This window comes from Lissotriton helveticus, chromosome 6 (assembly GCF_964261635.1).
Source record: "Lissotriton helveticus chromosome 6, aLisHel1.1, whole genome shotgun sequence".
NCBI classification, from domain to species: Eukaryota; Metazoa; Chordata; class Amphibia; order Caudata; family Salamandridae; genus Lissotriton; species Lissotriton helveticus.
Genome location: NC_136067.1, coordinates 1,763,480,032 through 1,763,506,443, shown reverse-complemented (window position 1 = coordinate 1,763,506,443; position 26,412 = coordinate 1,763,480,032). Strand labels below are relative to the sequence as shown.

The 26,412-nt window shown below is 43.7% G+C and overlaps 1 protein-coding gene across 1 annotated transcript in view; it reads right to left on the bottom strand.

Annotated features, from left to right (window-relative positions):
- LOC144761885 (mucin-like protein) overlaps positions 1 to 26,412 on the bottom strand; it is a 507,595-nt gene that overhangs the window by 114,518 nt on the left and 366,665 nt on the right. The window contains exon 17 of the mRNA XM_078647097.1: positions 13,361 to 13,547. Within this exon, the coding sequence (XP_078503223.1) occupies positions 13,361 to 13,547 (187 nt within the window). The remainder of the gene's footprint in view (positions 1 to 13,360; positions 13,548 to 26,412) is intronic.

Below are 26,412 nucleotides of genomic sequence, written 5' to 3'. Positions count from 1 at the left end.
TGTTTCCAATCAGGATGTGTTCTGTTTTGGTTTAATATATGGTTTACGTCTATCTCTTCATCTGTAGAAGTGTTGCTAAACATTGCTGGCTTTGGAATAGACGGTTTATTTAAATCTTTGATTTTGGCTAGGCCAAGACAGGTGGTTTGTTGAACAGTGTCATTTAAAAATATCATTTGTTCTGGGATCATGCAGGCTCTAAACAAAGCTTCTATACCCTGTACTTGCCATTCTTTTGTACCCCAAACACTTTTCAATTCAACATTTTTGTCCCAATAATCAAATCCAAAAGTATTCATTTGTTCAAAAAATGAGTCTGAATATATCAATTTTGTGTTGGTTATCATGGTCTTGGTCCCTGTTTTGTTTGACAATTTAAAATAAAATGTTTCAGCATTACTTGTGTTAAAACCAGAAAAATATGAATATTTGTCGTAAACGGTTCTTGAGCTCCCTTTTGGAGGTGTTGCACAATGTTCCCATTGATTATAATTTAAAACATTTCTAGGTTGTGCAGATTTATGTAGAAAATGGTTACCATAGTGGTTATAGCAATACATACTTTCATAATTGGTAGAACCCTGCAAATAATCATGTTTGGTAAATTTAGCAGACATTACTAAGTCAGACATCATATTATTAATGCTTTCGAAGTCCCAATCATCAGCAAATGAGTTTGGTTTTACAAAGTCACTCAAGGAGATCTTAATTTGGTGTGGATATTTCAGGATCTCGACCCGACCATAAATTTCATAGTCAGTGTTGTCCCAGGCTACCCCACCAGGTATCGGATTGGCTGTGAAGTTGGCTGAAGAAAGTTCTCTTTTCTCGATGTGTGAAGATGTGTGTGGTTTGAGGATCAAGTTGATTTTCTGACTTGCTGTGTCCATTTTAGCATATTTTCCCTCAATGAAGCGTCCCAAAGTAAGCACCATGATGAGCCAAAGTATGAGGATAAATGCACCAAAACCCACCCAAAATTCAATCCATGGAGAAATCAGATATGTTTCTTTCAGTTGTTTCAAAAGTTCTTTAGCTTTTTCTTTAAAGGTTTTTGATGATGGCTGTGTCTTTGATTCACTGAAGCCTTCAGAGGAATCATCGAAGTTTATGAAGTAGCCGGATGCAGTTCTGTCAATTGTTCCAATTGCTTCAGGATTTCTGTTTTTTGCATGTTCACTTGGTACTTCATTGTAGATTGGTGTGTCTCTGCTAAATGTTTTTATTTGGGTTTTCAGAGGTCTGAGTTCTATTGCATTGTTGCATAGTCCTTGTTGTTCTTCTGTAGGCGTTTCGAATGTGATGAGCCTCTTTGATAGGACCTCTGTACTGGTAGCAAACCTTGGTGTTCTGCTACTTATTGGGAGTCCACTTGGCCTACTGTTTGTTATCGGCCACATGTTGTGGTTTCACCAGGTCGATGGATACAACTCGGTTCTCCTTTTTACCAGCAAGTGGCGGTAGTACAACTGATCTTGTCCCGTTGATAGACAAGACCGGAACTGCTTTTCTGTAAGAAGGCCCAAATTCCTTCTTTACCGCGATCTTCTCTCTGACTAGATCCCCGACTTTTGGAATCCAGACAGGTCTTGCTGGGACAGGTGGTGGTTCTTCAGTGGTTGTTGGCTGTTGTTTCAACTTTATGTTGCTCAGGTCTTTTCTTGTTTTGTTTAAGTCCTGCAAAATAGCCAAACGGTCTTTGATATCAAAGCTTTTTTCTTTCACCACTGAAGTCTGACTATCAATGTCAGAGATCATCATCCTAGTTCCAAATAATAATTCGTACGCACTGAATCCCTTCAGAGAATTTCTTGGCAAGTTATTGAGACTACGTTGGACACTTATTAGATGTTTGACCCACCCAGCTCCCGAACCTAATATCCTTTCCGCTATAGATTGCTTTATGCCTTGGTTTTTTCTTTACACCATCCCGTACCCTCAGGAAGGAAGTGAGAAGATTCCCGCTGGGCTATGCTCATTTGGCCATGTTTCCCCCCGGGCTGGAGGGCTTGAGTGAAAACAATGGTCAAACGTAGCATGCTCTTAGCGTATATGCCATTTAGACTCGCAAATCTTTGTATAACAGTCCAGACGTCAGCCGAGTGCTGGTGATCTACATTATAAGTGGAAACTAGCCTGTATATGTTAATCGCAACCCTTCCTTTTTACTTCTGATTTTTTCTGGAGTAAAACGACGAGGTATTAAACTGTTTCTCTCCCCACTGCGATCTCTGTTGCAGTTTGGGCAGTTTTTTACAAACATGGTGTGACGCAGGCTCATGCCTGGCCACCAGTACCGTGATTGTAATTCTTCCAGAGAATCTTTTAGTTTGAGGTGTCTGAGACCCTCGCCCATATGTGCGTCTGCGATTAACAAGTTTCTCCTGTCCATGTTTGGAATCACTCTATCCCCCACTCCAGGGATTCGAGCAAAAGGGACGGAGTTTGCATCGATTATGTATGTATAATTGAGTGGATAGTTGATCGGTAACGCTGAGCAGTCGCCTTTTGATGACGTTTTCACCACCAGCATTGTTTCACCGTCAATGTATTTTAATGTACGCTTTTTTCGAACTACGGGAGCCGATTTAGTGGCTGCCGCTGTGGCTGTTTCAGCCAATGAATTCCCTGCAACGTGAACGCCATCACGCTGATGACTCAGTGAGTGTGTCACGTGAGTCTTTGGTAGTTCTTTTTGTAAAAGAGCTATATGTTCCCAGAGCAGTTTCTGCTTTATTGGTGCATCTGTGTCATCTTTGTAACCATTCTGAATCCATGTCTGCAAATCGCTGTTATATGATTTGACGCAGTAATATGAATCTGACACTATGAGTGTCGGGAATTCGCGATCCGCATTATCTAGTGCCATTTTCAATGCTATTATTTCAGTCTGTTGTTCTGAATTAGTTTCTACTGAGTGTGATTTTGTTAATAGAGGTTTTAGTTTACCTCCGCGCCACACTTCTTTTGTAATCTCACATGTGGGGTTGTATGCTTGTTCTCCCCAAACGGGGGGTTGAGCATGTCCGTCTGTATAAATTACACAGGCGTAATGTCGTAAAGGCAGAATGTCGATTGGCAGAGGGTATGTTTTTTCATATTCTAGATTTTCCATTTCTTCTAGCTCTGGATCAAAGTAGTAGTATACTTTGTCCGTTGTGATTGAATTCACCCATTGTAACCATTCTGGATCCAATGTTGTTGTTGGTAAATTACACGGTGTTGTTAGTGCCTCAAAGGCTGATTCAGCTGTTCTGACTGTGATATGTCTACCGTCAGCTTGATCTTTTTCTCTAGCTATTGCGGTTTGAACTGCATGAACAATTTTTTCTTTGTTGCTGAATTTCTGTTCAGCTACTGTGTATAAGTGTGATTTGAATGCAATTGGTACCTTTTCTCCCTCATTAGAGGTCAGGTATGTGAATCCGCATCTCCCTGGGATGACTCGAATCTCAAGATTGCGTGTGTTATCACGTGTTTCTAATTTTGTTTTAATTAGAATGTCTGTTTGTAGGGATCTCAAAATTTCTGTGTGTATTTGAGTCCAATTGGATTTTTTAAAATCTGGTTTTATCAGATCATAAAGGGGTTTGACCCTTTCTGCGTAATTTGCAATGTATGTTCTTCCGAAATTTAGGAAGCCTAGAATTGACTGTAGGTTTTTTAGTGTTCTAGGTGCTTGGAGTACGGCACATTTCTCTAGGAAATTGTCAGCCAGGCTTTTGCCTTCACTTGATAACTCATATCCTAAGAATAGGACTGTCAGATGGGCAATTCTGGATTTTTTAAAGTTGAATTTGTAACCCTCTGCTGCGAACCCAAGTATTATGGTGTTCACTCTTTTCAAGTGAGTCTCCAAGTCATCGTCTGTTAAGTAAATGTCATCGACATAAGATAATGCTTCATCATCATATAGTTGTAGTAATTCTGTTACTCTCGCTGAGAATACCCCCGGGCTGTTCTTGTACCCCTGGGCTAACCGACAGAATTGTTTTTGAGTGCCATTTATTGAGAATGCAGTTAAATATCTGCTCTCTGGTGCTATGTTTTGACAAAAGAATCCATTAGAGATGTCTAAGGTTGTTTTGTATTTTTTGCGCACTATGTTATCCATTAGTGCAGCACTATGTGAGTTTTGCACTGCAAAAGTTTTGCAACATGTGTTAAGGTGTCGGTAATCCAGAACTAGACGATATGAATTGTCTGGTTTGGAGACCGGAAACAAAGGGTTGTTCATTTGTGAGGTGCAAGTTTCAATCACCCCCTGGTATTCTAGCTGATCTAGTATTTCATTTACCTGTTTTTTAGCTTCTTGCTTAATTGGGTACTGCCTTTGTGCAGTTGGTTGTGATTTTAACTGGATTTTGTGAGGAGGAGAGTCCTCATCCCATCCTACGTGATTTTTATATAAAGCAGGAGCTAGAGCTACTGCCCACTTTCTAGCAAGTGTGTATTTTTTATGGATTGGAATTTGATTTGAGAAGGCAGGCATAATTATTTCTTCGCCATGAGGGCACTCCCTGACAAACTCTGGTGGCCAGTCTTTTTCAGCTAGAAGGATATCATAGCCCTTGGAGAGATTATCCCAAAATAGTCCCCTTATTTTCCTAGTCTTATCTCCCTCTATACGCAATGTTATTTCGTATATTTTGTGAGGTTTGCTAACTCTGGTGTCCGCAGTTTCCACTTGAAGATTTTCATTCGTGTCCACTGTCTCCAGATGATTCATAAGGACTTTGCGAGCTATGCTCACTTCTGCTGCACTGTCTAGCATTGTCTGAGCCCACTCTCCGTTTTTCAGTTGTGTCCTCAGTATTCTCGGCATTGTTAACTACCTTGATACTGGCTACCTTCTTTTTTGGAAATTGTAATTTCTTTTTTAGCTGAGCAGGTTCCTTGTCTTTGGACTTGGCGTGCTCTTCTCTTTGTTCTGATCGTCCTCTTCTTTCCGATTTCTGCGAGGAAGTCTGAAAAGATTGAGAGGGACGTGTATCAATGTCTTGATATCTATCAGGTTTTTTTATATTATCCCTATTTCTAAGGTTATATCTATTCCCAGAGGGGTCACTCTGGGGTGACCTGTGTCTTTGGTTCGGAGATTTTTCTCTTCGCCTAGGAGACCTTCCTCGGGACTGGAATTTCTTTTCTTTAGGATTGGATTGTTTGTTTCCATCCCAGTTCTTTTTTGGTGAATTATTATTAAAAAATATTTTTTCTGGACTTTCAGTCAGTTGCGGTTTTACTGGTATTCCACCTAAACTATCTCTACCTAGTTCCTCATAGGATTTTTCTATGATTCTGGCAATTTCAGCTGGTTGGTCTGCTATATCTGTCTCTTTTAACCTCTGGCGGATCGCCACGTTTGCTGCTTCTCCCTTTATGTTGGCTAATAATATAGCCGAGACCTGCTTGAAGTCTTTTAGTAATTTCATACCAAGAGTTAAAGCAGGTTCTGGACCGTATTCGTCTTGAATTTGTTTTAGCACTTCTGGTATCACCGAAATGGATGGAACACCGTGCATTTTTGTGTAGATAGAAGCAAAGACTGTACCCCAAGTGTCACAGTCCTCAATGTGTGGTGCGATTCCCATTGGAAGACATATAGTCAGAGTCCTGTGTTTTTCTAGCGGGGTGGTGTCAGGAAACACCGCCTCTATTTGGGTAATTTTCTGTGCCAACCAGAATGGTATTTGTTCCCGTTTAGCCGGTACTTTACCTAGGCAAGACTGGATGTTCTGTGGTGTAATCTTATTTGTTTTCCCCTGGTGAGGGGTCAGCTGTGGAAGTTTAATCGCTGGCTGAATTGTTGAAGTCCGCATCACATACTGTACTAATTGTCTATGAATTTTTATTAATTGTTTTAGCTGTGTTAACAGCTCTGCTGCAGACATCCCATTGATGTCTGGATGTGGTGTGTATCCGGCTAGGACCGGCCACGTTGCTCCTGGTCTACCTAAAGGACCGAGCCTGGTGATGTGATTGTTATGTATTAGGGCGCCATCAAATAAGAGCAAATGCTCTTGGAATTTGAGTGGTACTTCCACCTCCTCGAAAGGAGTGTACTCATTAGGAGGTTCCTCTATTTTGTAATAGTGGAAGTACTTTGTTACAGCATTTGCTGCTGGAAAATGTATCCATGAATAATATACCTCTGTCTGCCGATATTCGTGTGCCTCAATTACGAATATGACTGTGCCACCTCTTGGTGTCAGTCCATTTTCTATAAGTTTCAGGGTTATAGATCTCCTTTTGATGACCGGGATGAGTATTATATCCTCGTCTGCTGCTTGCATGGTAGCATCAGCTGCTGCGAGTTCAGTTGCTAATCTAACTGCCTCTCTTTCTTCTTCATTGTCTGACATTTTACTGTCCTGAAGGTTATTATGTTTGTTTGCAGATCAGGTTTCTTATGGAAACAACGATTAGATGCACAATATTTTGGAACAGTGTATCCTTCAACGTTGACTATACCAAGAACCATACATAGGAGTTCCCTCCTGCGAGGTCTGGCGGATATAACCTTTCACCCACTCCAGACGTCTTTGGAGTATTGTGGGAAAAGGGGTCTGAGTGAGAAAGCACGACTGAGTTACTCTAAATGTCTTACGTTAGTTTTATCACCCTTTCCAAACGCGTTGGGCACCATGTAGTGTAGCTCCTATCATCCCAATAGGCTCTGCGCATTGGAATAATACCTACAGCAGTAAAGGCCTAGGCCAGACGTTAACTAGGTCTACTACTGTCGATACTAGACTTAAAGTTTTGGGTTTGCCAACTTAGCTCAGAGTTCACTAGAAACTTTCTCGAATGTTCAAGGAGGACTTAACTTCCCTGATTAGACAAGAAGGGATTTAGTTTCTGACAACCATAGAACATGACAACTTTGCTCTCCCCTAATCAAGAGTAAATCTCGAGAGTCGTGTGAACAAAAGGCAATTTATTTTACTCAGTCAGTACGTGCATTCTTAGTCTCATCAGATTGTAGAGAAAAGGAAGAGACGGGCGTGTTCAATAAAAAGGTGTTATTTATTGATCAGTCTCTTTTCTCATACAAGAGAAATGGATCGATATTATTGCAATACTTATAGTTAAGTAAAGTGCATACATTAAAAGCAATAGTATAAAGTAATACTGTAAAAACATTGATATGGTTTCTAAGCCATATGATGTTTAAAATGAATAAAATATATTTACATACACATATACATTTGACTAAACGTACTCAACTGGTGTTTCTAGATACGCCTACCCCGTGTACCTGACCTAAGTCTAATACGTGGGCGGGAATAGAAAGTTACAGTTTAAGTTAAGTTTGTTTTTGCCAAGTGAATAACTAAAGAATTCTCTGCGAGGGGTTATTCAGTTCTGTACCTGGAAGTTAGGATGAATGAGGAATGGTATCTCTTTCTCTGGTCTCGATATTCCAGGCTGCCTGCGAGGGCTACCCGGCAGCGCCGGTGCTGGGTCTCTCGGCAGGAGAAAGCAGCTTCTCTCAGCGCGTCAGAAAGGCGGGGCTGCTGCCAGCGGGGTCTGCTCTGCTCTGGGCTTCGTCAAGTATGGCTGCTCCGTCACGTCACCACGCGTGTGTTTGCATAGGGCAAGATCGGTAATATTTATACCTTTAAGGTGCCGAGATTGACGTAAGGATGGACATAGATACGTCAATAAAGATGTCATACGACTTGCTCGTTAGCACATTCTTTTACTGAAGTTCTCGGTGAAATCAAAACAATGGCCGCAGGGTTTTGCCCAGGTTGTCATAGGTTTGATTTGTTATGAGAACTCCGTATGCCTTATCAGGGGCTGGAGGAATATCGCTTGTCTAATTAGATCGCAAGCGTTATGACCTAATCAGATAACACGTTCCTGTGCCGTAGTGTGACTGCGTCAGATAACGGTATCTGCATCATGGGGGTTTTTCTGCCTCATGAGCTGACTGCTAGTTAACTTGTTGGTTTGTTTAACTAGAATAGGGTCAGGAATAGGGGGATCGATTCAGAACCTATAGGAATACATCACACTAAATAAACCTTTTACTAGGTCCAATCTTTTCTTTTCAATACATAAAAGTCACCTCTAGGGTAGGCCCTGAACAGCCCAGAGGGCAGGCTGCAATGTATTTCAAAATGTGTACATGTATGTTTAAGTTTTACATGTACTAGTAGTGAAAACATTATTTAAATCATTTTCCACTAGTGCAAGTCCAACCTCTCCCAAAGGATACAATTGGAGTTACCTTGTTACATTTAATAATTTATAATTTCCAAATGGCAAAAGTTAATCCCTTTATGTTTGGTGTTTTTGGAATTGTAGTGAGAAATCTTCACTCATGGTGAAGTCAGATTTTAGATTACAATTTTGGAAATCCCACTTTTAGAAAGAAGGCTTTTTCCTGCCTTAGCTGTTTAGTGCCTGTTGCTTGTACCTGAGTCACATGACTGAGTATAGCGGACATTTGAGTTTTGTTTATTACTCCTAGACAGACACACACGCACAATAAGGAGCTTAGGTGTGCCTGAAGGGGGCATCACTAGCAGGATGGGAGGGAGGATTTGGGCATAACCCCACTTACACTTGAATAGGCTTTGTCATGCATCCATACAAAGGGCTTCATACCCCCTGTAGTTAGGCTGGAGCTAGGGCCAGAAAGGCAGGGCGCTGGTGCATTCAAAGGACTGCGTCTAGAAGTTTCTCCCAACTTCAAAGGCACAACTGGGTATAAATATAGGACCTCAGAAACCAATTCATCAGTATACTTCTGGACCTGTGCACACTCTGCCTGGAAGAAGGACTGCTGTGCTGCTGAAAGGACTGCCACTCTACTGGACCGCTGCTCTAAAGAACTGCTGCCCTGCTGTGTTGACATGCTGCCTACTGCCCTTGTGCCTGGGTGAGAAGGACTGCACCTGCATCTCTTGAACCCAGAACTCCAGAGTCACTCAGAGGGCTAGTTGGCTGTTCTTCTGATCTGAAGCCTGAGGGACACAAAAAGGTTCCAACAACCTTGCACTTGGACTCTGCCACCTGTGAGTCTACCCTGCTAAGTAGTGTAACCCCAGTCCTGGATGCTTGGAATTGGGCTTAAGGTGCTCTGCCAGCCTCTGTGGATCAAGCAGAACAATGCTTCTTCCCTGCTTTATGGTGCAACACTGAACAGAACCAACACATTGCTGCTGCTGGGTGGGTTTGATCCATCACAAAGAACCACAACCTCATTGGAACGCTGCTATGGGACACATCCTCAGAGCAGGCCCTCACATCCCTCATCGACGGCAGTCTCAACTACAATGCGGGACTCCACAGCGCAGCCTTGCAACCCCTCTAAACCAACGCATTGCCCCGATGGTGAAACACATGCTTGATGCTTGACTTCACATTGCAAGCCCTCATTCGTGGGATTCTCAATGACGATTTAGGACCTCACATCACCACCTCACCGAACCTCGAAACTGACTCATCGATTCAGCTGCATGATGCATCATCAATGCAGATTCTTGCAATGCTCTGCAAATTAGGATTGTATGTACTCTGTTCAGTGGGCCTCACTGGGTCCATGTAGCCTTCCCATGCCCCATCATGCTTGTTAGTTTACCTCGATCTGGCACGACCAGTTGTCCACAGTTGCTGATTTTTGTTTTATGGTGCTATTTTCACTAAAACCTGTAAACTTTCTTATCTTGGGGTCTATTGATTGGATTTTTGTCAGTTTGGTCTTGTTTTATTATTTAAAAAGTACTCTGTATTACTAACTTGGTGTGGAGTCTCTTTTTGTGTGGTGTGTTGGCTTTATTACTGGTTGAAGTGTTGCACACATTATTTACACATTGCCTCTAAATTAAACCTGACTGCTCTATGCCAAGCTACTCGAAGATTGAGCAGAGGTTGATTTAAGGCTGGTTTGTGACTCAACCTGACAAGGATTGTGGTTGCTGCTTGACCAGGGCTCACACCTCAGTCAACCTATATACCAATTTCTTACACACCCTTTTAATTGAAAAGAAATGATTTGCTTCTACTGTTTGACCCACTTGGTCAATCTGAATCAAATTTGGTAAACACTTGCATTGACAAATAAGGCCCTGCGTATGAAATTTTGGCCACATCTATAGATGAGGAAAAAAGTTAAAGTGGAGCCTAAAAATTATTTAGCTCCCATGCAAAATGTTGCTGATACCTACAGCCCAAATCGCTGAACTGATGTTCACAGAACTTGACACTCAAAACAAGTCTAACACATACAGGAGTGCAATCTTTCCACACCCAGAAAATGTATACACATGCAGAAGTGTAAACTTCGGTCACTCAAAACAGATCTAAAACGTTTAGCTGTAAGCTTCTCTCACCCAGAACTGGTCCTGCACTTGCAGAAGGACAAGCTTTTCTCACTCTGAACATATTCATGAGGTGCGGAATTGCAAGCTTCCCTTACTCAAACAGGTCATGCACAAAGTACAACGTTTGCAAGCTCTGAAGTTTTCAAGGACATGCAGTTGTGGGTTATTCCCTCACTCAGAATAAACCTTACAGATATGAAAGTGCAAGCTCTTCACACTCAGGATATATCCAGGACATGCAAAACAGCAGGTTTACATCACTCAGAAAAGGCCTAACACATTCAGACCTGCAAGATTTTCACACTGAGACCAGGTATACACATACAGAAGTGCAAGTTTATTTCACTAACAACAGGTCCTGTAGTTACCTGAGCTAACTATTACTTACAGCTCTGCAATGTACTGCCTATGACCTCACTTATTACCTCACTGATGACATGGCCAGTGACATCACTGATGACATCTCAATTGACATCACTGATGACATCAAGTGAGTGTGTTTTGTAAATGTTTTTGAGACTTAAAGATATATGCAAAGCTACACCAAAAGTTAAATTACTATTCTTTCTGTACTACTAATGAGTGATACTGTTTCTAACACATGTCAACTGAGTGGCTTTGTGACTATCTGTCTCAGTGTGTGAGTGCCTGTATGGCTGTGTGAGTGGGTGTGTGAGTGGCTGTATGAGCGAATAAGTGGGGAAATATGTAGCTGTATGGGTAAATAAATAGTGTGTGAGTAGCTGTATGGGTGAGCAAGTGGCTGTGTGAGTGGTTGTATTGGTGGGTGCCTGGGTGTGTCAGTGAGTGGTTGTATGGAGAAGTGAGTGGCTGTGGTGTGAGTGGCTGTATGGGTGGGCGAGTTGCAGTATGGGTTATTAGATGGGGGTGTGTGGCTGTATGGGTGAGTGGATGTGTAAGTGGCTGTATGGGTGAGTGAGTGTCTGAGTAGGTATTTGGTTAACTGAGTGGGTATGTGGGTGCTATATTGGAGAGTAAGTGTCTGTGTGAGTGGTTTTATGGGTGAGTGAGTGCTCATCCGAATGCTTGTAAGGATGAGTGAATGAGTGTGTAGTTGTAACAGTGTGGGAGTGGGTGTAGGAGTAGTTGTATGGGTATGTCAATAGGTCTGTTGAGATTCAGTATGGGCAATTGACTGTCTGAGTGATTGCATGACAGATTCAGTGGATGTTTGAGTAGCTATATGTGTGATTATTTGGCTCTGTAAGTTGTTATATGGGTGAGTAAGTGGATGCATGAGTGTCTTAGTGTGTCTGTGAGTGGGTGTACATGTTTGAGCGGGTCTGTAAGTGGGCTTATGAGTATCCTAATGCATCTGTGAGGTATTGTAAGAGTGTCGGAGGGGAATTTTGAGCGGGTGCATGAGTGCCTGAGAGAGTTTGTGAGTAGGTGTGAGAATGTCTGAGAGGGTCTTATAGTGGGTGCATGAGTGTCTTAGTTGGTCTAAGAGTGGGAGTGGGTGTGGGTCTGTGAGGGGGTGTGTGAGCTTCTGATTGGGTCTGTGAATGGGTATACCAGTGACTGTGTGTGTGTGAGTGGCTGAGAGGGTGCCTGAGCATCTGTGTGGGTGTGTCAGCAGCTGTGTGACTGACTGGGCCACAATGGAACCACACCTGCCCCTTCACCCAACAAAAAAACACAGTTCTGCGCAAAATATCTAGTCGAGTGGAGTACTTTCTTCTGGTTAATTAATAACTGCTACCTTGTTGGGTAAATGTCCAGTGTGTATTCAACACTACATCTGTGTGATGGATCACAGGAGATTGTCTCCAGTGACCTTGTGTACGTTTTGGGAATGTGATTGTCCCTCGTGCATCTTTATCCAGAAATCTGTGAAAACATAAATGCTCCTATAGAGAGGACAACAAGACTACAAAGAAGTAAATCTCTACCAAACAAGGGTACTTCCCCTTAGCTATCTCAGGTAAGTGCTACTTTGTTTGATGGAGATGTCTTCATATTCCTCAGCATGCAGAATATGTCACCAAAATTGGCATGGGGTGGCTTTCAGGAAGCTGTCGCTCATCCTCGCAGAAGGCAGGAAGACCTCTACAAAATTTGGATGGGGAGGCCCGGCCAATTCTTGAAAGGGGCTGCATGCCCTCCTCCTCCCCAGGCCATTTTCGGCCCTGAGGATCCATTCCCCAGGGCATGGCCATAAATCAATAGGGAGGGGACCTGTGTGGTTTCCCTCCCTTGGTTGAAGTGTTGGCAGCCTATCAGATATCTGCACAAGATCAGGAGGGTTTGCGAAGTGTTCGCATCCCTAGATATACAAATTTGGATTTCATCTAACAACTCTAAAACTACTGAATGGATTTACACCAAAAAACTAAAAAAACTATTTCCGGACCACAAGCTAGCTTTCTGCCAAATTTGGTGTAATTCCGTCCAGCAATTTGGGCTGTAGTTGTGTTCAATATCACTATGGGAATTAACATGGGAAAAGCATTTTTATTGATCCCCCCCTTTTCCTAGTCCCCACTTGACGGATCGCCCCGAAACTTTCCAGGCAAGTTTTGTGAAGATTCCTCAAACGGCTCCAAAGATATAGGCATGTCTGATATATATTACATATGTTTGTGATTTTAATAAAATAAAGGTAGACCAACACTTAAATTAAACATAAGAAAAATATTATAATAATAATATCAATGTAAACAGCTTTACAATGTCATCTAGAGTGTTAACAAATGTGCTTCAGGGTGCTATTCATTCATCTAGTGGCAGGCAAAAGGATAACAATATTTTCTGTAGCAGATATGAAGCACTAACAACTCTGGAGCTCTCCTGATGAATCTGTGCATTGCCCTGTATTGAGATATTTCAGTCAGCTGATGTTATTGAACCCATGGTTGTTCAACTTGATGTAAAGCGAATGAAAATAATTTCGTAAAAATAAAATTAGACATAGTATACTATTATATGTCATCTGCCCCTAGATGAAGGGATGAAAAGTATATTTGTCATTAATAGAGAAAAGGCATATAGATAATATGTATTACCTTCAACGGATGAGGAGCTGAAGTTTTTGTACTTGCTGATAACATGTAAGTAACTTGTTATGTACCAATGAGGCGTATCGCTGGAAACGTTAATTCTGTATTCGGCAAAAGGCCCTCCATTGGAAAACTTCTTGAACTGGATGCCATAGAATTGGTTTTCAAAGCCATCTTGCAGAAGTTCACGAAGCTGTTGTCAAGTGGGAAACAAAGAGCATTGTAAAGCAGTGACAATGATGCTTGATCCTCCCCTTGCTAGTTAAACAATCCACATAATTTTGGCATAGCATGATAACATATGTATATAACAGAGCCAAGAATATTTACCTTTTAATCGAAACATCTCAGTTGCCATACAGTGACCATACATGTACATTAGACAGAGAGCTCTGTTGTTCCTGCAGACTTTATAAATCAGAGAATTGGTGAATCTAAAGTTTACAGGTCACAAACTTGTGTAACATAACGGCTCACAAAGAGACCCATTTATGAAAGCAGTAGTGAAAGCATTTGCTTTTACAAACATCACAAAAGGATAACATTAGCAGGGGATGCCATCCACTTTCACTATACAGACCATCGACCCTGATGAGTTTTAGCTGTTTTATCAAACACTTCTTGCAACCGATATCTGTAAATTTTCAGCAGGCTGAAAGGGTAACCTTAAGTAGGCTGCTGCATACCACTATTGCCAGTTACCCAGTGACGGCTCCTCCATTAAGGCGGAGAAGCGCTGCCCCATTGCTCCAAAGGAAAAATACAATAATAATAACATATCTTTATTATCATTGTATTCTTCCTATGGAAGTCAGATGATAGTCAGGGGAGAGGTGTGGCGCCGCGGCCAGGGCGACTGACGCTGAAATCTGGGGATCACGGTTCGATTCCCAGCGCCGGCGGCAGGTTAGCCCAAGCACCATGTGACTCTGGGCAATAGCTTGCTTAATCTTCCCGACGGCCCTCAGCGCCTAGAGACCCTAACGGGTGATTGTGCGCTTTACAAATGTGGATTATTATGGTCATGGTGGGGCTGGCAGCGCGGGACAAGGAGTGGTTTTCACTCCGTAAGTGCGCTTGACTTGAGGCCGGCCAAGAAGTCCTGCACATTTTGCATGTTTCCCACCAGGCTGCATTACACAGCCTGGTGAGGAACTTGCAAGGCCTCCCTGTACCCGTCTGAGTGCCGAACCATGGCACTCAGATCAAGCGCTCAGGAAAGCCTGCGGCCTGGGTGCCTCCTTCTCTTGCTGCCGGCCTGGAAGATGAAGGAGGAGAAGTGTTAGAATCAGAATGTAAAATTGTTATGTTACCTGTATTTTACTCCGTTTTCATATCAGCATTATATTGCTAAATTATGATATATGCACATATTATGTATATTCATTTAGTAAATGCATTTGTTACGTCTGCTAGGTTAAACTGTGTCGCCATTTTAGCTCCCAAAGACGCCATTTTCCTGTTTATATCAAATTGTTATTTGCTCATTCACGAGAAATAGTCTCTGGTAAGTTTCGCTTCTCTAATGCTGAAAGTTGCTCGTTAACGCATGCCTTTCTTGTTGAATATAGACCTTCTCCCACCTATCTAGAAGGGACGATAGGCCGGTCCATCTTGTACAGAAGATAGCTTGTACCAGGCTGTGGAATGGAAACTTCTGCTCTGTGCCCCCATTGTATTACGACAGCTAGCAATGTTTTTCCATAGTAGGTGGGCCTTCGTGGGCTCCTCAACATACATAATGTAACTTTATGCTTGTGAGAGCCAGTCCCTCGTCTGCCATCATAGGAGGCTGCTTCGATTGGACTCTGCTGCAGTATATTTGTCAATAAACTAATTTGCTAGTATTCTCTACTGCATCATCGACCCTTCATTAGAAGAAGGCTAGAGGAGTTTGAGAGTGACCTGGGTGGCCCTAATCAGGTAACTTCCTTCAGAAGCGCCCGTCAGCCATTTTAGGTCAGTAGCGCCCGGTAGCAGGCGCTACTGTAGTTACCACCCAGTCAGTGCTGTCATAGAGTTCAGGGCTGGCTCAGATTCTACAAGTGGCTTATGGGCCTGAGAAATCTTGGACTGAGCTACAGTCAAAATTATAGCTCATGGAGAGCTGGCCTTTACATATCAATATAGCCTGTATCTTATGCAACTCACTGTGTTTAGACATTCCAGAGAATGTCTCTCATCTATGAAGCATGAGCCCAATGTTACGGGTCAGCGTAAAATAATTCTTATAGCATCCCCAAATTTTAGAGATCAAAATGAGCATAGGGGGCAGCCTAACATTTTTCATTGGGGGTTAGGGTGGCCTCCGTCAAATTGCTGACATGTTCAACTATTGGACAAAAGCAATGCGTTTTACAAGCACTACTCACAGAAAGAAGCCAGGAAATTTATGGAGGATAAAAGATTCAGAAAATTACCACCAGTCATGATTTGTTCAAAGCCCCTGTTACAGTGGCGGAACTTAAAGAGGCAATTGGTGATCTTCCAGCAGATAAGGCGACTGTATGCGTCTGTTTTCCTGCATCATTTTATGCCAGGCATAATACTATTCTTAGGTCGCTGTTTATGAATGTATTACATTACATTTATACTAACAATCTAATCTCACCCCTAAAGATACACTCAATTGTGGGTCATATTAACCAATATTGCTTATTAATGCTGATGCAAAAATCTACTTCAAGATATTTGCCTATAGATTCAAATCTTGGATTAATAGCCGAGTTATCCCTTACAACAACGCTAGGTTACTATGAGATACTACTCTACCCTGTTGTGTCCGGAAACATTTTGGTTTTGGCCCAATTCTCATGCAAACAATACAGCTAATTTATCATAACCTCTCTGCAAGAGTGGTATCTTTGGGTGTGCAATTTGATCAGTTGCAATTATGCGGCGCACACATCAAGGCAGCCCCCTATCACCTCAACTATTTACTTCATACTGGGAACCCTATATCAAGATGTTACCTCAAGCTATGCACATCCTACCTGTAGTTCGAAATGGATCCATTAGGAAGGTTGTCACTTATGCTGATGATTTGACAATTTTAACATCTAACCCAGACATGGCATCACACGCAATTGAATACGAACTCTGTCTTTTCTCCTGCCGAGAAATCCAGCTCCAGTGTTTCCAGGCTACCCTTGCGGGTTGCTGGGAAATCGAGTCCTGAGAGAGAGATACAAGACCTCCTTCATTCTAAACCAAGGTACGGAGCTGATTAAACCCTTAGAGAATTCTTGATTAGATTCTTGGCAGAAAATACTAAACTTAAACTACTCCTCACTTACTTCTTCCCTTGTGCTAGGCTTAGGTCAGGTACACCGGGGTAGGCGTATTTTAGAAGCACCAGTTGAGTACTTTTAGCCATCATTTTATCACTGTATGTATTTTATAAGTTTTCAAGCAATTTATGGCTTAGAAACCATATCATGCTTTTACAGTACTACTTTATAATACTTATCGTATTATATGCCTTATACTTTATAACCAGTATTACTATTGTAGCAGTACATTTCTTATGCTTGAAAAAGAAGACTGTTCAATAAATACTTTTTATTGAAAACGCCCGTCTCTCTATTTTCTGAGCACCTCTGGTGAAATGAAGCATGCACGATTGACTGAGTAAAATAGCTATCTATTGTTTCCGCGACTCTAGAGATTGATTTCTTATTCTTGGGAAACAAAGTTGTCATGTGTATGCGGTTGTCAGAAACTAATCCCTTCTTGTGAATTCTAGAAAGTTTCTAGTGATCTCTGAGCTAGCTGGCACTCACAATTAAGTCTAATATATACGATAGAGGCCTAGTCGACTTCAGTCCTACGTCTAAACTATAGTATATGTTATTCCAATGCGCAGAGCCTATTGGGAATATACAGCCTGATTCATGAAGCGAAATTGCGCCCGCAATGGCTGCGAAAATGCAATTGCGGGTGCAAAACACGGAATCGGCATTCAAGTACAAAATAGCGATTTCGCAAACACAGAATAGCGATTAAAATAGCGATTACGCTATAATAGTCGCAGAGTCCCGGTAGTCGCGCATTAGCGATACGGAAATAGCGACCAACCACGGAATCTGCGAAATGATTAGCGAAACGCAATTTATTCTCAATCGGCATTCATGAAAAATATACAATAGCGGAAAACCCCAAAATCGCAATTTTGCGTGGCGCAAATTAAGGACAACTCAAAGCAGGTGGTAACCATAAAAGCCATGATTAAGTAAAATTTGAAAAACAGTTGGCCAATCACCAACAGGTCCAGGCCTGACCAATCACACATAAGGACATTCAGCAGCAGCATTAGGCGTTCCACAATGCCAGGAATGTACATGGTGGTGAGGCGGCGAAGGCTACAGCGAGCAGCACGGAGGAGACGCATGAGGCAGGAAAGGATTTACCGGCAGCGGGTCACCTTGCTGGGCCAAACCAGAGAACAGATTTATGCCAAATACAGGCTGAATGGGGAAATGATCACCTGGCTGATACAAGAACTTGACCCCCTCATGCAGCACCCAACAAGGCGAAACAATTCTGTGCCTACACATGTGCAGGTATTGTGCAGCCTGCACCTCGTGGCCTCCGGCAGTTTCCAGGGCATAGTAGCGGCTGCTGGGGGGATATCCCAGCCCACCATGTCACGCTGCCTCCACACTTTCGTTGACGCCATGCTCACCCAGCTCCACCGCCACATCACATTTCCCACGAGCCAACAGGAATTGGACCTGACAAAACTACAATTTTACAATGTAGCCCATTTTCCCCATGTCCTCGGCTGCATCGACTGTACCCACGTCGCCATCTGCCCACCAGCTGCCACGGAGTATATGTACCGCAACCGGAAGTCCTACCACTCCCTCAACATACAGATGGTCTGCAATGCCAAGACCATCATCACTGACATTGTCGCACAGTACCCAGGGAGTACCCATGATTCCTTTATCTTCAGGCACAGTGGACTCCACACACGACTGCTCAGAGGAGAGTTTGGGGAAGGACACCTACTTGGTAAGTACACTTTGTCGACAATGTCACATTGCAATGAAGTCACTGCGCTGCACAGGCAATCAACATCTGCTCCTCTCATTCAGGTGACAGTGGCTACGCCCTACGGGAATACCTCCTGACCCCTTACCTCAACCCTGCCACACCTCAGCAACGGCGCTACAATGTTGCGCACATCCGGACAAGGAACTGTATAGAAAGGACATTTGGCCTGCTCAAGAGCAGGTTCCGTATACTGCACAAGACAGGTGGGGCCATGTATTATAGTCCTGCTGCGTGCTGCCGCATTGTGGCTGTCTGTGCAATGCTCCATAACATTGCAACCAAGCGCCGGATACCTGTTGACATCTCAGGCAGTGAATCTGAAGGGGACGACCGGCCACCAGCACATGTGCACCATGCACGCGGGGAGAACCCAGCTGAAGGCCACAGACGTCGCAACCACATCACAGTGAACAATTACTAGCCCACCCTCTTCCCCCACCCCACATATCACAATTGCATGCAAAATGTAATGATTACACAAGGCTAATGTGTGCAGCAAAATAAATATATTTGTTTGATTCACAAGAAAAAGGTAATCAGTCCAACTATTTACAAATAACAGTATTCCTTCATACTGCAGTGTGCATGTACATGGCAGGCTTAGCGTCAGCCTGTGCCAGTGTTATGCAGACAGTGTCAATGGCGCCTCCTGCGCGTAATGCCCAAGCGCCTCTGAGGCTCTTCCTCTTCCTGGGCACCTGTACCAGGCGTTGCCCTGGTGCTGCGCCGCGGTGGCGGGACCAGTGTGGCCGATTGGCTGCTCACGCTGGAGGCACCCTCACTGGCATCGTCGCCCCCTACAGTGGCCGGTAGCGCAGGTGTGTGTAGTGCCGTTACCGCGGTGGTTAGGTGCTCCAGGACCCTGGTGATGTCCTCACAGCACTGCACTAGTTGGTGCTGCTGTGTGAGAGAGCGCCGCGACAACTGGGTGGTGGCATTTGCTGCCACATAATTCGACCTGCTATAGGCGGACAGCCGGCTCATCAGCTGGTGGTGGCGCCGGCTCGCTACACTGCGGTGCTTGATCAGCGCAGCAGTGTTCTCCTCCATGGCTGCAGTCATGCGGCCCATGGCCGCCGTCATGCGGTCCATGCGGTCTCCAACTCCCGCCACATTGCGCCCAATTTTGTGCAGCTGGAGCTGGATGGCACCTTGCTGCTGTGACTGGCGCTGGTGGATCCGGAGCATGCGTCTCTCTACGCTCATACAGGAATAGCGATGTCCATTGCCCCTCCTGCTGATTGGCCGCTGTGTTGCCGCTGTCGCAGGCCCAGATCTCGTAGCACCAGCTGCAGGTGGTGTTGCAGCAGGCGTTGCTGGTGCGGCAGGGACTGGGGGCACATTAGTGGGGTGCCTGGCTCTGGCTGCGGGTGGGATGGCAGATCCAGATGCAGCAACGGTGGGGGGCCTGGCCTTGGCTGCGGGTGGGACGGCAGATCCAGATGCAGCAACGGTGGGGGGCCTGGCCTTGTCTGCGGGTGGGACGGCAGGAGCAGAGGCCACAACGGTGGGGGGCCTGGCCTTGGCTGCGGGTGGGATGGCAGATGCAGGGGCCACAACGGTGGGGGGCCTGGCTGCTGGTGTTGTTGCAGCGGCAGGGGCTGGTGCCTGGGTTTCTGGTTGTGAATCCTCCTCCTGGGCCTCCTCATCTCTCTGCAGCCTCTCGCTGTCACTGCTTTCTGCGCCACCTGTGAGGGTAAGTGGATACTCATTAGTTGCATGTGACTGGCAGACGTGCTGATGTTACATGCATGCTGGGAGACATTCCCTGGATGGCTGTGGATTTGCGTACTTTGGGACCTGTCTGGCTGCATTGGGGTACTACTACATTGTGGACATACTACATCTCCCACAATGCTTCAGGGCATTCCCTGATGCGCAACAAAGGCATGACTAAGGGCCAATAAGTGAGCCTATTTGGTCAGGGACGGTCATAGGGGACAGGGTCGCAGTCGCATGCCACTTACCTTGGGTGTCTTGGGTGGGGCGGGAGGAGTCCAGAGGGGTGACGCCAACGCACGCCTCCCTCTCAGGGGTGTTCTCGACCTGGTCCTCCAAGGGTGTGTTGGGTGGGACTGTCGGTCCGCCACCTCCAGTGCCCGATGCCTCTCCAAGGCGCTCCGCCACCCTCTCCTTGGCACGACCTCGGAGGTCATACCAGCGCTTCTTAAGCTCCTCCAATGACCTATCGGCCACACCCACCGAGTTCACGCTGGAGGCTATTCCCAGCCAGATCCTTCGCTTGTCTTGCTCTGGGACCTTTCTGGAGTTGATCCCGAAGAGCCTGTCATGGTTGGCCACCACCCCTTCAATTAGGTTCTCGAGCTCCTGCTCTGAGAACTTCAGCTTTCGCTTTCGTCCTGCGCTGTTGCTGGGGCCAGGGACAGGTTCCTCAGACATGGCAGCAGATATGTCGCTATTACAGGCGGTTGTGAAGTCGCTATCGCTGGTTTAGCGTCTGCTTGCCTCACTGTGGTGTTTGGGGGTGGGAACTGCCTGCTTCCTGGTTGTGATGTCATCACTGTGCTCGGAAAGCGACTTCCCGTTTTCCCGATCGCGCGAGTATGCGAGTCGTATTCCCGATCGCACGGGATTGCGAGTCGCATTCCCGATCGCACGGGATTGCGAGTCGCATTCCCGATCGCACGGGATTGCGAGTCGCAATCCCGACGCAGGTAGCCGGGAATAGCGATTTTTCTGCGTTTTTAGTTGGTCGCTAACGGATTTAAAGCCTGCGTGCGAGTCGCTATTTTTTCCCCGAAAAGTACATGAATGCCGTTTTGCGTTTCCTCAATAGCGAGTCGCTATTAATCGCTATTAGGGACACGCAAAATGGCCCGTACATGAATCAGGCTGATAGGAACTACACTACATGGCGCCCAACGTCGGGCGCCATGTAGTGTAGTTCCTATAGTCCCAATAGGCTCTGCGCATTGGAATATCATATACGATAGAGACCTAGTTGACTTCAGTCCTACGTCTAAACTATAGTATATGTTATTCCAATGCACAGAGCCTATTGGGAATATAGGAACTACACTACAAATCCACTTTCCAACACTGTGATCCCAAAATATATGGCAAAACAGGAAACCGCAGAGAGCTCTTTCTCAGCTGCAACAACCTCTAAGCAAAGGGGATGGGCACTTCCAGGCTTAAAGTTTTACTTTTGGGCTTGTTTTTCAATGAGGCTGTTGCAAGTTCTTGGCCTTTCTTCAACAACCTGGCCTCTTAGGAATCTCCATTGTTACTTAATATCAGCACCAGATGTTTTTGAACCTTCCTATTTGAAAAGAACAACATTTAAGACCCTGTAGAGTTTGGAATGTTGTATCTAATAAATTACCGATCCCTAGAATTAAGACTGATTGATGGCATAATCCAAACTTCCAAGCAAATAAAACCCACTTGCAAATCTGGGAGGGGAGAGATAAATGATTTCATAATGAGGACCATAGGATACTATTGCCCTACTTTGAATTACTCTGACAAAAGCTATCCTTCAACACTCATACTCAATTATAAATTGATGATCTGTTCCCATTGCTCCTGTGGAATTATTAAATATTTTGATTATGGACCCTACCACACCCTATTTGTGTTATGGTTCATCATTGGGTCACACCCTGGTCCCTATAAACCAGAGTGCAGCCCAAATTATTTGCCAAATGCACATAGTTACCCAATTATTTGGGGACAATTCTCTACATCAATTTGATAAACTGCCATCAACATTTCTAATCCCAGGTTCAGGATTTATTTACATGTTTACAGATCAGGAATTACTTTGGAGGCCACGAGGTTAGTCAGAACCCTATTACTTTCCTAGAATATCTGCTGATCTCTTGAAAAAAGGGGCTTAATCAGCAAGCTTTATGCTCTTTGTTTGGAGAAGCAACTTAACAATACCTAAAAACTTTTGGATCAATGGTCCCAGAAGCTTCACAAAGCAATTTTACTCAAGCGGGCACAGCACAGAATTAACTTAAGTCATATGCTTTTAAATGTTTCTAGGCTTAAAATTCACCATTATAAATGTATTCAGGACATTTAATATAGATGCATAAATGGGGATATTGGGCAGGTTCAAAACATTCTAGATGTTATACCAGCAAAGCTCACCCCGTTCACATGTTTATTACATGCAAGGCTGTACAGGCCTATTGGCAACATGTAAAACAGAGGTTTGGCTGGCAGTTAAAAGCAGAAATTTTTATGTCACCTGAAGCAATATTGCTAGGATATTCTGAAATAATTTTGGAAAGATTCAAGGGTATTGTGTTTGCCACCGTCGTTCTTGCCGGATTACAGATTGTGGCAGGACTGCAATCCGCCTGATGTGAACGAATCGTGGTACGAATTTATGGATTTTATGGGTATAGAAATGGCCATCATTAATCTTGATAAAAAACAACAAAATATGCTAAAATCTGGGAACACATTTTTGAGTTTTAAAATAGTTTGGAAAGGGAAGGGAAAACAAACCTTTTATGCCAAAATGCTTGGATTTATGTGTAGTATTTTTTTTTTCTTAATCAATTATGTCTTTTGTTTGTCTATCTGGGATATGCTGTATTTTTGTCAAGTCTGGATCAATTTAGGAAAAAATTATTTTATTACCAAACCAAACTATAACATCATTTGAGTCTTGGGGTTTTCAATTAATTTTTTTTTTTTCAAGGTAAAGTAAAAATGTATTAGGATAGTTTGGTATAACCTCAATGTTATTTTCAGTTTTTCTTTTGAATTTTCCGTAGTGTGTTTTAATTTTTGAACTAAATATCTGTTTGTTATTATAGTTGTTAACTTTCCACTAGTCCCGGGGTATCCCACAGGACTCTAAAATGAATAGCAGGTCCCAGGGAAGTTTATGTGTGGGTTTTACTTCTTGTTCAGGGTCCAGCAGGAGTACTGCATGACCTGGTAAAATTTCAAAAAAAGATGTGTTGGGTATGAAAGACTGATTTCTATTCAAGTTTGAGCTTAAGGAATTTCTTAATGTGTCAGTTAATGAGGACCCCCTGAGTCTTTTTTATGAAACTTCCTCAATTTTTGTTATTATTTGGTATTACAGTCCTGCTGCAGTATTGCAGAAGAACAGTGAGAATACCACATACACACACTTTAAGACATTTGATTGGCTGGCCACACTGTCTAGATACATTTAAATGAATTTCCCATCCTTTCATCCTCATTTGCGATTAGCACTTTAGTGCTATAACATCTTGTGCTTGGCTCATCGCTCTTCACTTTCTGGCGTATCTCTGAACCTTTTTGTGGCTTCACTATGGCATTTGAAGATGAGAGGGAGCAGCAGATGGAGGAGGAGCAGGGGAACACCCATCTTCCCACCAGGATGTCCCTCTTATGGGAATTATTTAGCAGTCCTTAAGGGGCAAATATTATCTTCTAAGTTTGTAATCTGTTATATCTGCAATAAGCAATTCTATTGGGGTACTGAAAATAATATATAGTCATGGGACTTCTGGCAAGTGAAAGCACATCCATCCTGCAAGTTAACGTTGGAGTATTCCAAGAAGTACTATGTTGTTTTTTTTATTTCATGTTGACGTGCACTGTTTTTGCTTTACAAATGGAACCCCAAAAAAACATACAAAAACTATTTACAAATGTTAAAAACCTATCCAAAAAATGTCCTTTTCAGAATCACCTTTACTGATTTAAAAATAGAAAAGTGTAATGTTTTGTAACATTTGTATCTTTATATTTGTGTATTATAATAGTCTACTATCACAATCTATAAATAATATTAAAAAGGGCGTCTATTGTTATAAGTGTACGTAAAATCAAACACATGACAATAGATTTCTGTGAGATTTTTCAAACATTTTGCTTCAGGTTTCCATTGCTTTCTAAATGAAGACTGACTCAAAATTCTCGTTTGTAATTATAAATCAACATAAATCACTATTTGCATTGGATTATAACCAAAATTAATTCAATGAAATGCAATGCAGTACCTGACATTACTTTGCATCAAGGGTGTATTTCATGCATATTCCTGTGCATCCATGTATGGTTTTTGATACCAATCCATATTTACAAAGACTTGCAGATATGGATTGCACCAAAACCCTGTAGCTTCCTGGGGCTTGCATAACGAAGGAAAATGTTTTTTATTTCTCTTGGTTTTTTCCACTTTGCATGTATGCTGCATTCTATAGTACTCATACATAGAGGAAATAGCCTTAAAGGATAATATTATATGGCCGAAGGGACCCCTCGGCCACTAACATTTCACTGATTGCACCTGAAAAGGTGCCTACTCGCTAAGAGTCTGGTACTCGGTGATGGGTGTACTTAGTAGAGGCTTGGATGTGTAGAGGGAGAGAGGTCTCCCTGAGGACTTCTATACATTTGCATACCGTTTGCACTGTAGGGACGTAGCCACCTAATGTGGATTGGGTGTTTGGAGGGAGTGAGATCTCCCTGAAGATCTCTGTACAAGATAAAGTGTGTGTGCAGTAAGGGCTTGGGATCCTAAGGTGCCTTTTGTGTTTGGAGGGAGTAGCCTCTCCAGGAAGACTTCTTGCTATGGATTGTTGGGGTTGGCAACCCGCATCATATCGATTTTGACCAATAGATCATTTACTAGCAAGGAGTCTGGTACAGGGGGAAGTGTGTGCATGGTAGGGACTTGGCCACCTTATGCGACTTGGCTGTCGGAAGGGAGTGTGCTCTCTGTAAACACGCCTGTGCTAGGAGAAGGGTGTGCATGGTAGGGGTTTAGCCGCCTAAGGGGCTTTATCCACTCCTATCTCATTGATTGTAATCAAGAGATACCCTACTTATGAAGGTTCTAATACAGGACACAGGTTGTGCATAGTAGGGGCTTGGCCACCTGAAGGAAAACAGGAGGCTGCACAAAATACAGGTGGAAAGCAGGGAGAAAGCAGTGAAAATAAAGGAAAAGCAAGAAGAAGGCACACAAAAAACGGGGGGAAAGCAAGGACAAAGCAGTGAAAACAAGAGAAAAGCAAAGAGAATGCACACAAAAGACAGGGGACAGCAAGGAGAAAGCAGTGAGAATGAGGGAAAAGCAAGGAAATGGCATACAAAAAGGGGAAAGGAAAGAGAAAGCAATGAAAACAAGGGGAAAGAAAAAAAGGCACAAAAATGGAAAAGGCAAGGAGAAAGCAGAGAGAATGATGGAAAAGCAAGGAGAAAGCATTACAAAATGAGGGGGAAGCAAGGAGAAGACAAGGGCAAGAGCAATGCAGCAGCAGAGGGAAAGCTGGGCCTGGGACCTGCTCAATGATGTTGCACTGCGAGTCTGGAGGTAGTGGACTCTCTGTGAAGACTTCTGTAAGAAGCAAAGTGTGTGCATGGTGAAGGCTTGCCCACCTAAGTGGGCTTTGGTATCTGGAAAGAGTGGGTTACCCATGAAGACTTCTGTACAAGGTGTAGGATGTTTTTAAGGGGTTTGGCCTCTCTCATCTAATGGATTACACTCAAGATATTGCCTACCCAAAAGAAGTCTGCTACAGAGTGAAGAGTGTGCTTAGTAGGAGCCTTGCAACCTAAGGGGTCATAAGTGTCTGGACTGAGTGGGCTCTCTGTGATGATTTATGTACAAGCTAAAGGGAGTGCTTAATAGAGGCTTAACCACCAAATGGGACTTGGGGTCTGGAGGGAGAGGTCCCTCTGGGAAGACTTCGGTAAAAGGCAAAGGGTGTCCATAGCAGGGGCTTTACCACCTAAAGAGGGTTGGATGTCTGTACAGAGTGGGCTCTCTGTGAAGTACAAGGCAAAGTATGTGAGCAGTAGGGGCTTGGCCATGTAATAGGGCTTGCATTTTTGCTGAGTGCTCCTATTGTACACTTGCGGGAGACAGAGCAGACCCATGTGTTTTCTCCCAGGAGCCACTGCACTGGCTCCCATGGGATCAACGGAGAAGCCGAGGCTGAAAACTGTTTTTGATTGCTTTGACCCCGAGAGTTGTCCCTCTAGGACCCTTACATTACTCGAAGGGGGCTCAG